The 15,553-nt window shown below is 51.0% G+C and overlaps 1 protein-coding gene across 2 annotated transcripts in view; it reads right to left on the reverse strand.

Annotated features, from left to right (window-relative positions):
• The window catches only part of PCDH19 (protocadherin 19), a gene marked incomplete at its 5' end in the record, with an annotated part of 56,267 nt that overhangs the window by 12,947 nt on the left and 27,767 nt on the right, over positions 1 to 15,553 (reverse strand). Inside the window, 2 exons of one of the 2 annotated variants that reach the window (XM_082488249.1) lie at positions 11,822 to 11,991; positions 15,015 to 15,073. In XM_082488249.1, the coding sequence (XP_082344375.1) occupies positions 11,822 to 11,991; positions 15,015 to 15,073 (229 nt within the window). Of the gene's footprint in view, positions 1 to 11,821; positions 11,995 to 15,014; positions 15,074 to 15,553 lie in introns of both variants that reach the window. The other variant, XM_082488248.1, reaches the window with a different exon arrangement.

Below are 15,553 nucleotides of genomic sequence, written 5' to 3' on the forward strand. Positions count from 1 at the left end.
CGTCCCCCGAGGATGCTGACTCTCTTGGGTCCTATTTCAAGCCCAATGGTCTCAGCTGAAAGAGTCCTGCTGGATTCAACGAGCTTTGAGTCAGGTCCTAAACCTCCAGACAAAGTAGGAAGCCAATGGACGTGTTCGGAGAGCAAAAGCCAATGCCTTCAGCTGTACCCACATGCTCCTGATGCAGAACAGTCCCCAGAAAGCAAGGGGACATTTCTGCACTGACAAAGCATCTCCTCTCCGCCTGCCGTGCCAGAGCGCGGTGGTTCCTGCAAGGCGCGTCTGCCCAGTGAAGGGCTTGCGTGGATTTTATGGCGAATTAATCGGGACATATCTACCCGATAACAAGGGAGGAAGGCTGACAAAGCAGAGGTCAGGCGATGAGGGGACTGCAGGTGGAATTGTTCATTTTAATTACTGCTCTTCATTAATATGAGGGTCCCAGATCCTATAGTGATGACTAACGGGTCAAAATATTTGCATGAGTGAATGTACTTCCACAAAAAGACACGTGGCTGAAGGGTGGAACAGATAGAGAATTTTCTTTGTATTTCACAAGGATGTCTCCACCACAAGACAAAGTGACTTCCCAGAGCCCAGGAGCACACCAGGGGGAGCAACCCCGGATGCAAGTTAAACATCTTTATGAGGCACAAAAGCGCCCAGAAAAAGTACGGCTGAAGGTGGAAATAAGTGATGAACAAGGTAAAACAGGGGTTATACTCGAGCTGTTTGTGTCTTCCTGGCACTGGAACGAGTTGGATACAAGCGTCACAGCTACCTGTTCTGACAGCACTGAAAGGAAACAAAAGTTTGGAACAAGCCAAACACATTCAATTTACCTGAATAATTTAGGCTGCTGAGTTATCATGTGCTTCATGGACTGTCATCGAGAAAAGCTGTATTGCAGAGGAAAGGTCTGTAAATCAATGCATCCGAGGGACCAAAACTAATCAGAGAGCGGCTGCGAAAGCACCGCCTGTCAGAACAGATGCCGGCCATGGAAGTCAGCCCAGTGTGCGCTGCCGGCAGCCCGGTGCTCCCAGGGACGGCTGCTCGGGAGCCTGCTGGAGGACACGCAGCGAGGCCGGGCAGAGCGGAGCAGCAAGAAGACACGGCTCCTGTTGAAACACGCTGAAGAACAGCAATGTCAGCAGCACAAATAGCTCAGCTGGTCAGTGCAGAGTGAAAACCAAATGAAAGTCCAGTGCGTGCATAGTGCCCAGCCAGGGACCCCCCTGGCTGCACCAGAGCCTCCCCAAGGGCATTTATCATAGAATCGTAGAATGGTTTGGGTGGGAAGGGACCTTAAAGATCATCTAGTTCCAACCCCCCTGCCCTGGGCAGGGACACCTCCCCCCAGCCCAGGTTGCTCCAAGCCCCGTCCAACCTGGTCTTGAACACCTCCAGGGATGGGGCAGCCACAGCTTCTCTGGGCAACCTGCGCCAGGGGCTCACCGCCTGCACAGCCAAGAATTTCTTCCAAATATCTCATCTAAATCTCCCCTCTTCTAGTTTGAAGCCATTCCCCCTCATCCTATCCCTACATGGCCTTGTAAAAAGTCCCTCTCTGGCTTTCTTGTAGGCGCCCTTCAGGTACTGGAAGAGGCTATAAGGTGTCCCCAGAGCCTTCTCTTCTCCAGGCTGAACAACCCCAACTCTCTCAGCCTGTCCTCACAGCAGAGGTGCTCCAGCCCTCTGATCATCTTTGTGGACTCCTCTGGACCCGTTCCAACATTTACGTTCTTCTTGTGCCGTTGGTGTCCCCTGAGCTGGACGCATCACACCAGATGGGCTCTCCCCCGAGTGGAGCAGAAGGGCAGAACCCCCTCCCTCGCCCTGCTGGCCACGCTGCCGGGGATGCAGCCCAGGATGCCAGTGGTTTTCTGGGCTGGCAGCGCATATTGCCAGGTCCTATTGAGGTTCTCATCCACCAACAATTTATACCCTCCACTAACTCACCTACTGCTCCCCAAAACACTTCTGGCTCTCTGACCTTTCCTGAATTACTACTGTGCACAGTTTTGACTTCAGGTTTCTGGCCAAATGCCTCTTCCCAAACAGGAGCTGCCCCTCTATAACTTCTCACTGAGCCATATCAAATCCAGAAGCCCAGTCGGTTGGTTGCACCAAGAAAGCCGTTCCTCGCGCAGGGCGAATCCGGAGGCTCCTCACCCAGATGAGGAGCAATTTGCCTGTTAAACCAGAACGTGCCCGAGCAGACGAGGCGGCACCGTCTGCTGTACTCGCACCAGCCACCCTCCTGCCTTCTATCTTTAATGAAGCTGACTCTTCCAAAGCCATCAGAGGAAATCAACTGCCCGACCTATTTTGGTTTGGGAGCGATGTGGATACCCACCGTCCGCGGGCTTCTCCCAAAAATTCCCAACCGACGCTGTTTGCTCTTTCATTTCTCACCTAAAACGGTGCAAGAACAACCACAAAACCCACTCTTCTCCCGAGAAAGGGCCCAGAAGCTCCTCGCCTTTCACCCCCACCAGCCGCAGGTGCTCAGCACCCCGCAGGAGGTGGCACCCCCCAGCGTCCCCCCCATCACCGCAGGGACCCTCCAGTGACTGTCCCCGCAGCTCCCGCCGCGCGCCAGGGAGGCTCTGCAGCGTGCAGCTCTCGAGCGCTTCCCGAAGACGCAAGGTAGCATCTGTGGTGACATCTCACCAAATGATCCAAGATCGTTTGCTCCAGCTGGGACTGATTGAATATAGCCCGGGCACCGGATGATGTGGGAAATCAGTCGTAGCCGAGCACAAATTGCATGCATAGAGGTAATTACTGCAGCACAAGGTTGGTAGCACCACTACCCACATGACAGTATATCTCAGCAATTTTCATTTCCTATTGCTTCAATTCAGAGATGGTTTTTTTCATCTTTTTTTTTTTTTTTTGTGGTTTGATTTTCTCCTTTTCCTACAGGGACAGATGTTAACCCAGGATTTCTCCTGCTTTCGCTGTATCTAGTCGTTCCATATATATCCAGATGTTCTCCTATTTACAACCCCCGGACCTCGAGCCCAACCCATGTCGACCCGACTCCACTCCCCTGCCCCGGGAGTGACTGTCACTGCCTGAAGGTGAAGCGACACAGTGGTGACCACCGGTCACCCGCTGCCACGGGCTGTCACCCGCAGCCGACTGTGGGCATCGGTAATGAAACACAACGTGCGGGCAGCTAATGAAGCTGGTTACAAAGCAAGTCATTCTCCACACTTGAAAAAGGGTGAAAATACGATAAGGAAAATGGAACAAAAAAGGGTTTCTGCTGAAAAATAAAAACACTAAGAGAGCTAATGCTGCGAGTGGGGAAGCTGATCATTACTATTACAGATACTCGGCAAAACCGGGGCCACATTATGCTTACTGTGATTATACACATTGTGGCTAGCGTATATCTATAATACATTTGCTATAAAGAACTTATTTTCCAAACAGACGCGGGGGTTAAATGCAGGATGGAAAGGGAAACGACTGAGCAAAGGCAAGCCCAAAGGCAGCCGGAGCCCGGCCCAGCCCCGCGCTCCTGCTTCCCATCCCAGCCCGCTCCGCTGCCTACCCGCCTGTCCGCCGCGGGGAAAGGCTGCCGAACCTCCGAATGATTCTGTGACCCCTTTGAAAATATCTCCTCACTGACATTCATGTATGCCGTATGAGAAATAAAACATAGCGCTCGCGAGCTTTGAGTGGCAGCACTTCCCTTAAGACGGATAAAAGCTGCAAGTTCTCTTTGCTGTTTGGTGCCAATTACTAGAGAGTTTTGACTTATATATTATTACCTAGAGCATTTAGTAAAACAACCTACATACAAACCCAGCGGTATGTCTCCCTTCAGCAGTTATCTGCTGGAACCGGAGCAGTTTAGATATTCACTCGTATACACCGTAGGTCCGAGACAGGTGGGCTCCTTGCCCTGCACCCAGGGGAGATGCACCCCCTGCCCCATGGCGCTCAGCAGCGTGCAAGCCTAATTAAGAGAAGTCCAAACGATTTACCTCTATTGCACTTACAAAGTTAATTGCACCACTTTTTTTGAGGGTGGAAAAAGCCAGGCACCCAACTTGTATCACCCCCCCCCAGAGATGCGGGTCCAGCGCCATACCTGAATTTACCCCCCCGCTGAGCTGCCGGGGGCACGTTTGGGTGCAGCAGGACAGGATTGAACACGATGGCAACCGCCCGGGGCCCCGAAGGCTGCTCCGAAACTCACCGTGCCGCCCGCCCCGCGCCCGCAGAGCCGAGGGTCAGCCCGCTGTTTGCCGTGATTATGCCTTTAATAAAGGCCCCTGTATTTTCCAGCGGCTGCAAAATTGATGCAGGTTGCCATGGTAAGCACACACTTTCCCATTTAGTAGAATAATAGACAGCTTTGTATAATTCACTGATTTCAGATGATTTCTCACCCCAAGAGCAAGTCGCTCAAGTTACATAAGTCACCTGTTGTTTAGTCAATCTGGCAATTTTAATTAGAATAAATTTTTATGATTCCTCTTTGCAACACTTCGAGCTGCTCTGCCACCAGAATGCCGAGATGTCTGTGAATTATACGGGCTCCAATCACATCTTTTTTTGCCATTTTAATTACAGTAACACTGCAGCATTAATCATGTAAGCCTCTGTTAAACAAGTAACAGCCATCCTCCATCATAATTAAAAAGAAAGGCCAAGCAAACAGGAGCTTTGGAGTTTACCATATTTCCTCTGAAAATTGTATTTTAACTTAAGAGTTTCACAAACAGTAGTTTTATTTGGCTCTAATTAGTGTTGTGAAGGAAACACCGAAAGGTTAATAAGAGACGGTTAGTTTGTAATGCAAGTTTCCCGGTGCCAGCCCCAGCAGTTCAGTCTGTTTTCAGAGTCATTAACGATGTAGATTGATTACAGGAGGAGATCAGGAAGTGCTGCCTTGCTGCGCTAGCAGAAGGTTCACTTTTATTCATATACCTTCCCCACTGTTAAATATGATGGCCATTACCTTGACCACTTTGCTGGTCTTAACTGCTGTGAGACAGAAAGTGTTAACGGTTTCCTCAGAGGTTACTGGAAAAGGGAAAAAAAAAAGAAAAAAGTCCACGTGAGCCTTTTTTCGGCTTGTTTATAAGGGAAAAGGAAGCTGCAAGCTTGACTGGACTGTTTATTTATCTCAGAAATATTTGAAAATCCAAGTATTGTGCGGTGGTTTTGGAAAAGGATGCTTTGGGAGAGCCAGGGTTAGCGCCGCCCCGTCCTTCAGCTGAACCCCGACAGAGATCTCCTCTGCAAACCTGCTGCTGGGGCGGCAGTTTGGGAGCAGTTAACAGAACCGCGCACAAAGAGCAGCCGAAACTCTCTAATCAGAAATACCACTTCTTCATATCTCCTATAAATTGCTCTCCAGTCACTCAGCAAAAATATGGATAAGCAATAACTAAATTTGACAAAATCTCATTAAAAAGTACAATGAAACACCAGAATCCCTCCAACTTTCTGGGTTGATCATTCATCCATTACAAACCTACACAACGGGGCACGGATCCAAGTTTGAATTTTCCTCTCAGAGTTGCCAAAATGTTCACATCTGGCGAGCGTTTGCTGTGCTTAGATGGAAAGGACTGGAGGATCTAAAGGTTGTAACTCCCGTGACCCCGGACTGAGTAACTTCGGTGGTGGAGACACTGCAAGAATTATCTTTGATGGAAGGAACCTGAAAGCCAAAGAAAGAGTGCCAGGAACTCCGGGGATATATGATAATGCTTCTTGTGCAAACAAAGGAGATTACACATCTGTTTGTTATTTAGTTCTGCTGTTGCAGAAAGGGGATCGGCGCTCGTTTATTGCTGTGGATGTGACTTCAGCGTCACCCCTGCCCCACCATCAGGTTCCAGCGAGGACCTCTCCAAGCTGTGCTCAACGCTGCGGAGCTACGAACCTAAGGCAGAAGCAACAGGAGGGATCCATCCGTGCGTGGATTAAACCTCCCCGAGCGGCCCTGCCCTGCTCTGCTGCGACGCGACGCGGCGGCGAAGGACCGAGCCCATCGGTGGGGCAGCCCGACCCAACTCCGCCTGTCCAGATCACCCACTGACGGTGGACCTGAGCACCGCATACCTGGCAATGATAAGGGTCAACCCGAAGAGGGGCTCGCCAGTCCGAGTGCTTGACAGCTTTTCTTCCAGTGACACCCACTGGTCCAATAAGAGATGTCGCGCCCCCCTGCGAGCCCGGCTGGGCCACGCGGGCAGGAGCGGGCGCTTGGGGAGGATGGACAAAGCGCGCACAAAAGCCTCAGTAGCCACCACGCAGCCATCCGCGAGCTGACTTAGATGCTCAAGACGTAATCATCAGGAAGCGTGGGAAGCGTAAGACAATCGGCTCCTCTTCCCAAAGCCCTGCTTTACCCACTCATCATGAAAATCCTTCTCCGGGGCTTCGAAGCTGACTGCTCCCTCCAGGCTGGCCACTGCAGGAGCACCGCTGAGCTCCCCGAGGCTGCTTTGCTGAGAGATCCAGGCAATAATACAGAAATCAGAAGAGCTGTAATAATTGACATTGCCCTGTAAAGAAAGCTTACAGCGTTTATCCATCTTAAGGGATGTGCTGTCACTCACATATGAATGTTACACTTTATGACTTGTGCTGCATATATGAATAGAAGAAAGTAGGTATTTTTATTAATTTGCAGAAACTTCCAGAGAAATGCAGCTGTATTTCCAGCCTCCAAAGCCCTCGAATATGTCACCTAGGTCTTCACGTACATACAGCTCTACAGAAAGGCTTTTCTGCAGAGTGAAAGGGAGTTGCAGGTGGAACGACTGCTGGAAATCAGCTTAAAAAATCAACAGTTTCTAATACCTGTGTTTGCCTCCAGTTAATACCATTAGTCATGTTCTCAATTCACGACTGAAATGCGCCCAGATACTATGGAGATGAGCATAAGAACCAATTGGAATATTCTAGATAAAACCTGATCCCCTAAATGGCTATGTATCTGAATAATTTGGGATGCAACCAGCGAGAAAAGTTGCGGTGAATATCATGCGCCCGGCTCTCCTTTACATTCAAGCCTATTTCTATACTGTGTGATGGTATAAAGAAGACTTAACGTAAGCATTTAAATATAACCCATTTCTATTCAAAAGAGCCCTTCGTCTTGCTGGAGTTTATGAGACTCAGACACAATTAAACCACCTATGCGAGCAAAGTTACTCAAATGTGGAAATGTATGCAGGATCAGGTCTTTCCAGATGACATTTCACGCCAACCTTTACTGCTGATCTGGCACCAGAAAAATGGAAGTGATGCTTTTAGAAGCAATTCTCTGTAGAGACACATTACTGACATTGCTTAAAAACCCTCTCACTTTGATTTTAAAGCTTTTTCACCATTTTATGGCCGTGGTGACTATTTCTAACGCTGGCTTTTTTTATGATCAGTGTGTTTATTATTTTCGTATTTTCTTTCGGATTCTATCTTTAGCTTAAACAGCAAATCACCGCTTTATTGGGCCAACGATTTTCCTCCTACAACTGATGGTAAAAATACTGTCCGGCACTGGGAATTAAGACAAATTTGAAATCTGTTGCTTCTAACATTACAAACACATTATTTGAAATAATTCCTTCCTGATTTCTATGCTGGCAAGAGCTCCTATGACTTATGGCTCTGGCTCAAGGCAAGGTGAAAAAGGTAACAGAAAACATTTAAGCAGATCTAGGTGCCCGTTTACATCCACACAAAGAAAACAAGCCAAACCTGCACGAACACTATGCTTGGAAGAGGGCGAAGGGATTTAAAAAAAAAAAAAAAAAGAAGTCTCAGTACTCAGTATGAGCAAAACCAAGGGAGAAATAACTACCTGAATCACAAAACGGAGTATCTAGCCTCAAAGATGCTAATTCAGGTCTTGAGGGATCTAATCAACCTCTTTGTTGAAGTAAAGATAAAACTTTTTGACAGCAAATGCTTTCTGATAAAATGGAATTTTCAATTACCCTGCGAAACATCTGGTCCGCGCTGCCATTTCCCGGGAAAAGCACCACCACGCTCGGCAGTGTTGGAAAACATTTCACGCTGAGATTTCCCCCCGTTGCTGGGAGGAACAGGCGTTAGGAGCTTCAAACCCGACGGCAAAGCTCCTGCAGCCGCCGGCATCACCCACCGAGGCGGCATCCATGGAGGCGATGCCGGTGGTGGGTCTCCCGCCCAGCACCACCGCGCACTTCACCCCCTTGCTGGAAATTTGGACTAGATGATCTCTAGAGGTCCCTTCCAACTCTGATAATTCTGTGATTCTGTGAAATCAGAGTTTCCTCCAGTGCTGGACTTCGAGTCAAGGTTCCACCAGGACATGGAGAAAATCTACCCCATATAGCGGTGAAATAGGCCAAGGTACAATGGGGGACCCCAGGATTTACCCCCATCCTCCAATAGACTTCTCCAGCCAACCCAAAACGTCGCTGAGATCCAACAGCCGCTTCAAAACCTCCCTTTCTCAAACAAATCCATTTGGAAGTTCAGCTGAGGACGCCGTTATGATAGGAGCGCACATAAACTTCTAGCAGTGCTTAACACCTCCACAAATAAACAAACAATTAAAACGGCAGCGAGGCAATCACGAAAGGTGGAGCGGCGCCGGTGCCCGCCTTCCTCAGCGTCCCATTTGGTATCAATTAGTAGGGGAAGGAAAACAATTCTGGGCGATAATGAACTCCAAATTGGGTACATATTAGAGCAATTAAAGCCATCTTTTCAACTGATGAATTTATAATCAATAATTAAGATCCTGAGGTAAAGAGGGACTGGGCAGAAGTCCTACTCCCAAAATAAGCGACGTGGCTGAGCTCCAGGCAATATTTCTGATGACCCGCTGCTGCCCACTAAAGCTCGACACCCTCCATGCTATGGTTTGCCATTTTTTTTCTGGAAATCTAGGTCATTTCCAAAGGAAGAGCAAGGGCTCCTGCCAGCAGGGCCGGCAGCTGATGTCACTCCCACCCAAGAGTGTCACCAGGGCAGTGGAGGGGTAGAGGGGCCCGGAGACCACCTGAGCATCTGCAGAGGGTCCCTGGGGATGGCCACATACTCACCCGCAGTACTGGGCTCACGCACTGGTTTAAGAACACTAAAGGAGCTTGGACTCATCCATGCCTACCCCGTGCCTATCTCTTTCTGCAGGAAATCCAGCGTCCCACCAGGTGAAGGCTGGCCAGACAGGTCCACGCTGACCCCCCAGTGCCACCACGGAGGGACCGTCCTCTACCACCGAGCTGCAAGGATTTCTGCCAACCAGCATCTTGCCTTGGCAGGTCCGGGATTACCCACCAAGAAGATAAAGACTGCCCCGTTATCTGGATGAAGTCTGAGAGTTGGCCGCTGACAAAGGACTCGTGGTGTGCCAAGCCGAGGTCCAAGCCCAGCAGAGCCCGGCCATGGGGGCACCTGGCCGGGCTCCCGGGCAGGATCATTAACATCAACAAGCAAACGACGGCGACTCTCCAGACGCACCTCTCCGGGATTACGCGAGAAGCGGATGGGGCAGGGACGGCGAGCAAAGGCAAAACGTGGGGATGCGAGCTGCCAGGCTGCCCTTCAGCCACGGGCTGCGTGCTGGGGGCGGCGGTCAGCCCATTGCCCCCGCGCATCCTGCGCACTGAACTTGCTGTGTTTTCTTCCTTCCCCGCCACTCTGACCCAAAATTGGGTAAAAAATTACCATGCCAAACCCATCACTTTAATCATGCGGGAACCGCTGTTATCACCATCATCTCAGCGTCTTGATTTTCCTGATTATTTTCTGCAGTCCCCGCTCAACAAATCAGCTCAGAAAATAGTCTCTTTAACCTTTTTTTTCCAGCTTCTGTGACAGTCACTGCTAACCCCCCCGCCTGTGCTGCTCCTCTCGTTGCTCCACAAACACCCCGACACCCTCGCAGGCGAGCACCCCCTCCCTGCCCCTCCGCAGCGGGCAGCCTGGGTCCCGCAGGACAGGAGAGCTGCCCCCCGGCACACCCGCCCGCCCACAGGTCCGGCGGGATGGCAACGCAGCGCCGGCATGCCATCTTCCTCCCCAAAATAACCCAGAGCCAAGAGCACCAAGCCTCTGGCCGCGCCGGGACTGGGAGCCAGGCACACAGGTTGCCTTTGGAAGTCGCTTTCTGGAAATTCTCTTGATTTTTGGGGGGTATTTTACATGCAAGAAGGCGCTCTTGTTACAATGGATCGGACCATATTTATTTCCACGTGACTCCTCCGACGCGCTCTGCCTCCAACTCATACTCTTTAACTTATTTGCATTGTTATCTGGTGCACAACAGAGCCGGCACGCAGACTTATCTGAAATGTAATCTCTGTAAAACCCTATCCGCAGTCCATTGAGATTGTTTTCGGGTTTTTTTTTTTTTTTCCTGAAGAAATGTGACAAAAAATTAACAGATGTTGCTCAGACCATTCAATGGGACGGGAATCAATTATGAACATTTTTGCTCCTACAGTCATCCCTTACTGCAAATGCATCTTAGGAAACCCTCTCCTGATCGAAATGAAAAAGCATTTCTTTGTAATAGAAGAATAATAAATGATAGCTATCAGCCTGCATTCTCTGACACGGCACCGGTCCGCGGAGAATTAAACTGCCACTGTACAGTTATATAAATGTTTAATTTTTTTCATCTTTGGCCGCAGTAGGGTTGTCTGGAAATACATTATCGCTGTGGATGCCATCCCTCTCCAATTAGCGTGGCTGGCAGCGTGGAATGGGTAGGTGACCTCCGCGTTCCCCTCCTCCCGGAGTCTTACAGGGTTAACTACGGCTATTTAACAGACTCTATCGAGAATTAATACAGCGATCAGCTTCTCTCCAGAAAAAAAAAACCACCACAACACATTCGGCGGCACAGATGGCAAGAACTCTCTCTCCCCCGTTTGACTCTTTTATGACAGCAAAACAAAGGCTTTTAATGATGTTTACCATGAATTGAATTAAACAGCTGAAGACCAGTTCATAATCACAGCATTTTGTTTTCATATCCTTAAGTCTTTTAGCAGTGGGGCTTCCAGTGGAGCCTCGGCTACAGCTTATCTCAAGATATAGCCAAGCGCCCCGAGGCTCCCCTGCGCCCGAGCACCAAACCGCACTCAGCCTTCTTAATTGAAAAAGACAGGATGTTTGCATAGGATGTTTGCATCAGTCAGACATTAAAAGCGACATTCATGCCCGAGTACAAACGACGGCTTGGGCTCAGCTGAGCTCCTCTGACTTCTTTCCTCCAGCTAATACCACTCTGGTTTCGGAGCAGGACTTCATCCCTGCACGCGGGGATGGGCGAGAGCTGAAACCGCGCTGCCTGTTGCGGGGAAAAGATGCAAACCCTCGCCCACCGGCCTGAGCTAATCCCTCGTGGGATGCCGGACTAATTGCCTACACGCTCCGCTGACCTTTTGGAGAAGTCGCCCGCGACAGCGCCTGCGCGCGAGCTCCGGAGACGGTGAGCAGAGAGCGCAGGAGGGGCGCACCGGCCGCGCTGCGGAGAGGAGCGCCGGCAGGGACCAGCCCCGGTAATTCCCGCCCTAATCCCAACTCCGCCGCTCGCTCGCTGTCAGGCGAATGCCTTGGGTTTCCCGCCTGTGAAACAGAGGATAATCCTAACCGCTCGCTTACCTGACAGGCATGGCGTGAAGATTAATTTCTATCATCTGCCCAGCACTCTGACGAAGCACAGCGTTATCCCCAGCATCCCTAAGCATCCTTATTGTGCGCCCACCCGAGCCACCGGATGGGGCACGTGGGGACCAGGGGGGTGGTGGGCAGCCCCCCAGGACGCACGGCGGTGGCTCACCTTGCTCGGGGCCCTGGGACCCCATGGAGGGGACGCTGGTGTTCAGCACGTCGTTGACGGCCGTGTCGCAGTAGAGGCCCCGCTGCACGTCGTGCTCGCTGTCCGTCTGGTCGCTCTCCTCATGCCCGCTGTCCTTCAGACTGTTCCCCTCCAAGTCCTTGAACGTGGAGCTGCTGGGGGAGACACAGCCGTGACTTACTGGGTTGGGACGAGGTGGCCCCTCGCGGTGAGACCTGACCCCCTCAGCCTCGCGCCCCGCAGGGACGGGGAGGTCCCCCGGCACCCCCAGCGCCCAGCGGCAGGGCTGGGACTGCTCCTCCAGTACGGAGAGCTGGGGAAGGGGGGGCGGGAGGGCACCCCCTGCTCAGCACCCCTGCGCCCCAAAACACAGCATCCAGCCCACGGGTACGGTGCGAGCCTGTGGGGCAGGGGATAGCATGGAAGCAGAGAGCGAAGCAGGACTGGAGAATAAAATGTATAAGCTAAATGAGCTGTTTCTATAACTAGGCTCCCTCAAGTCATATTATCTCATATTGAAGTCAGACAGGATCCGAACCCTGATTTTTTTAGGTTATATGCCAAAGCCTAATCGCTTCAAGTTTGAAAACAAAAGTCTTCCTCGAAACGGGAATTCCTTTTCTCTATGACGGTGCCGTTCTTCCTGTTACAAACAACCCGGTGATTCCGGGCCACAGTTCACACAGCTTTAAGGAGATCTGATCTGCCGTGGAGCTCCCTGACACCCCTGACACTGCTGGGGGGCCCCGAGGGCTGAGCGGCTCCATCGCCCCGAGGCACCCGCCTCCGGAGAGAGAGCTCTCCCCTGGAGCCTCGCAGGCTGCACGGACCCAAGAGTTTCATTTCTGGCTGCGCTGGGGATCCTGCTGCTGCCCTGCAAGGGGGGATGCCCCACGCCGCCGGGCTGCGGCGAGATGCGGCGACGTCTGGAGATGCGCCTGCCCCGGGTGGCACGGCCATCGGGGCGTCCCCGGGGCCACCCACCCCGCGCCTCCTTCCACACCCAGCCCGGGCATGGGAAATTGGCACCCATCACGGGGGGGGGGGGGGATCCACCTCCACCCCACACTGCCCCAAACTTTTCCGCTGGCTGATTTGGTGTGGAACGCCGGTGGAGGAAGCGGCCTGTGCTTTACAGCCCCAAAGAGCCGGAGAATTTCATTACTTTGAAAAGCCCTTTTGCGTCTCCACGGAAACCAAGCAGACCACCTACCATCTGATGCTCTGCAAAAGCACGCGAGGGGGGAGCTCTGAAATACATATAAATCGGTAAACCTTCAAACATTACCTTTTAAATAAAGATGTCCCTGTTGAAGCCACTGACTTTGATTCCAGGCGACATCAAAGAATTTTAAGTTAAGAAAGCACTACAAATCTACAATTCATTTGTGTGCACGTAGATGAGCGAGAGAGGCAGGCAGACAACACAGGAAAAGTACAAATAGATTAATTAAAGTGCTGGATTTGAGGAGATTCGCTCGCCAAAGATAGAAGAGCTACAACATCTTCATAAAGGCAACGGATGAAAATGATGCCACAGTGTGTTACAGAAAATATTTTTTTTTGTTCTTAGATGTCTGCACAACGTTCCCGGCGCCCGTTGTACTTAAGATACAAGACAAAGGTAGAAAGCGAGGGGAAACGCTGTCCTACACGGAGCTGCTGCTCATAATAACGCAGGCAACCCGTGTTACAGCGCATTTATCTTCCCCGCAGTGAACCAGACCGTAATGCAGCAGCCACACGACATGTTTCCGCGGCTGACACTTCTCTAAAGGATGGGCAGGTCTCGGGGAACTGGCGGCAGCAGCATTTCCCAAACAATACAGCCTGGGAGCGAGCCCTGCTGCGGCAGGCGGGAGTGCTGCTTGCCTTTATCTTAGGTGTGAACGAGGAAAGATTAATAGATTTGGGTTTGGTTGGTTTTTTTTTTTTTTTTCAGGATGCCTGCAGACTCTCCGGCGAGGAGCGGCGTGGTGCAGGCAAGCCATCTCTCTCGCAATCGCATTAGCATCGTTAAACATCACGAGCCGCGCAGGCAAATATACCTGCCCTGCGCTAGCTGAACCCGAGCTGCTTAAACAATGCGCTCGCCGCTCCCTTACTCCTTATATTTTTAAGATGTAAACAAATGGGATCTCAGCCAGGCAGATAATTGGATTTTTTTTACTGCTCAGATCGGATCTCAACGGTTCAGGGCCGGCTCCTGCTCTCCATTACGCCTCCGCTGCTGCCATGGCTCCCGCAGAGCCCCCGGGTACGACCCCACCGGGCACGGGGACGGGGACGGGCACGGCTCACCCCACCGCACACCTCGGCCGGTCCCTGGCGAGGAGAGGGGAGGTGGGCAAAGAGCTGCCGGCCACCTCCTGCGCCCGCATCCTGCGCGGGGAGACGGCGGCCCTGCGCGGCGGCCTCCTGATGAGTATTGATCGCGCTGTGCCGGTGCCTTTCCCCGCCTCGGAACCAGCCGGGGAGGCAGCGGCAAGCCCGGCCACCCGCCCCACGGGGGGATGCTCGCCCCTCGTTTAACACAATCCAGTGGGGTTCAAGCGGCTAACCCCGGCGTTAACCTCCCCGAGACATTTCCTCGCCACTGCTGAGCTCTGAGGACACCACTACTTTATCCAAACGGTTAAATTCTCCCAAGGGTAATTGCCAGCTTGCAACTGAACCGATGATTTCCTTTTTACCCATGGAAGGAAAAAGCTTAGCAAAGTGCTGGTTTGCCTCGATATTCAACCTAAAACAGTGAGTGTGTATCCAACCCAATTACCTGCCCGCAAACGAGATTTTTTGGTTTGTTTTGTTTCTTTTCCCCCGCCTCACATGGCAGGGAGTTCTCACCATCGAAATCTATCATTTTATTCCTGTGCACTCAAATAGAATAAACTCTACGAATTTGCAACTTGTCAGGGTAACAGCACTCCTCCTAACTCACTGCAACTTCCCGGTGCGAAGGAGCCAACGAGAAGAAAAAAAGACTTGCCTTTATTGCAAACCAAGAGCGGTGGGACTTAATAGGAAGTAAATACCGTTTTTAAAATCAAATGATTACTCTTGAAACGTTTTGCATATTAAAAAAAGCAAGCGGTATATAACGCAGTAAGGCAGAACATTAAATAATCAGGATTTGGCTGGGCAAACCCAAGCGCTTTCAAGCGAGCCTACGTACCTTTTTATTAAATGAGCTCTGCTGTTCACGTAGTTGGAATCGAAGGAGTAGTTTTCAGTCTGGAAGGAGGAAAAGAAAAGGGAGATGGTTACGAGTCTGGTTTCCCCACGCCTGGGAACAGCACGGGTTGCGGGACCAGGACAAGAGCCCCACGGGAGGGAAGGAGCATCCCGGCACGGGACAGACCCCAGTGAGCAGGACGGAGCCCGGCACAGAAAACTCCAGTCAGTCCTGCCGGTCTTTCCACCAGCTTTCACCAATAAAAAAAAAAAAAAGGCTGGCTGGTGACCACAGAACAATTTGCAGGGAAGAAACAATGTGACTACACTCTGTTACAAAACTAATTGCTTTTAATTCCCTGATGGACTCAGTTCTCTGTGTGTCAATTTGACTGAAAGTTCAAAAGGTATTTTTCTTATTAGTGTATAATTAACATGTTAAAATATTTATTGCATAGATATGTAAATGCCAGCAAGGTAATCCCCTGCCGGAGAATTTAATGTGGGCACTTTTCTTTGTTTTACATCATTTCATTTGCA

The sequence above is a fragment of the Vanellus vanellus genome (genome assembly GCF_965231255.1).
Source record: "Vanellus vanellus genome assembly, chromosome: 10".
NCBI lineage: Eukaryota > Metazoa > Chordata > Aves > Charadriiformes > Charadriidae > Vanellus > Vanellus vanellus.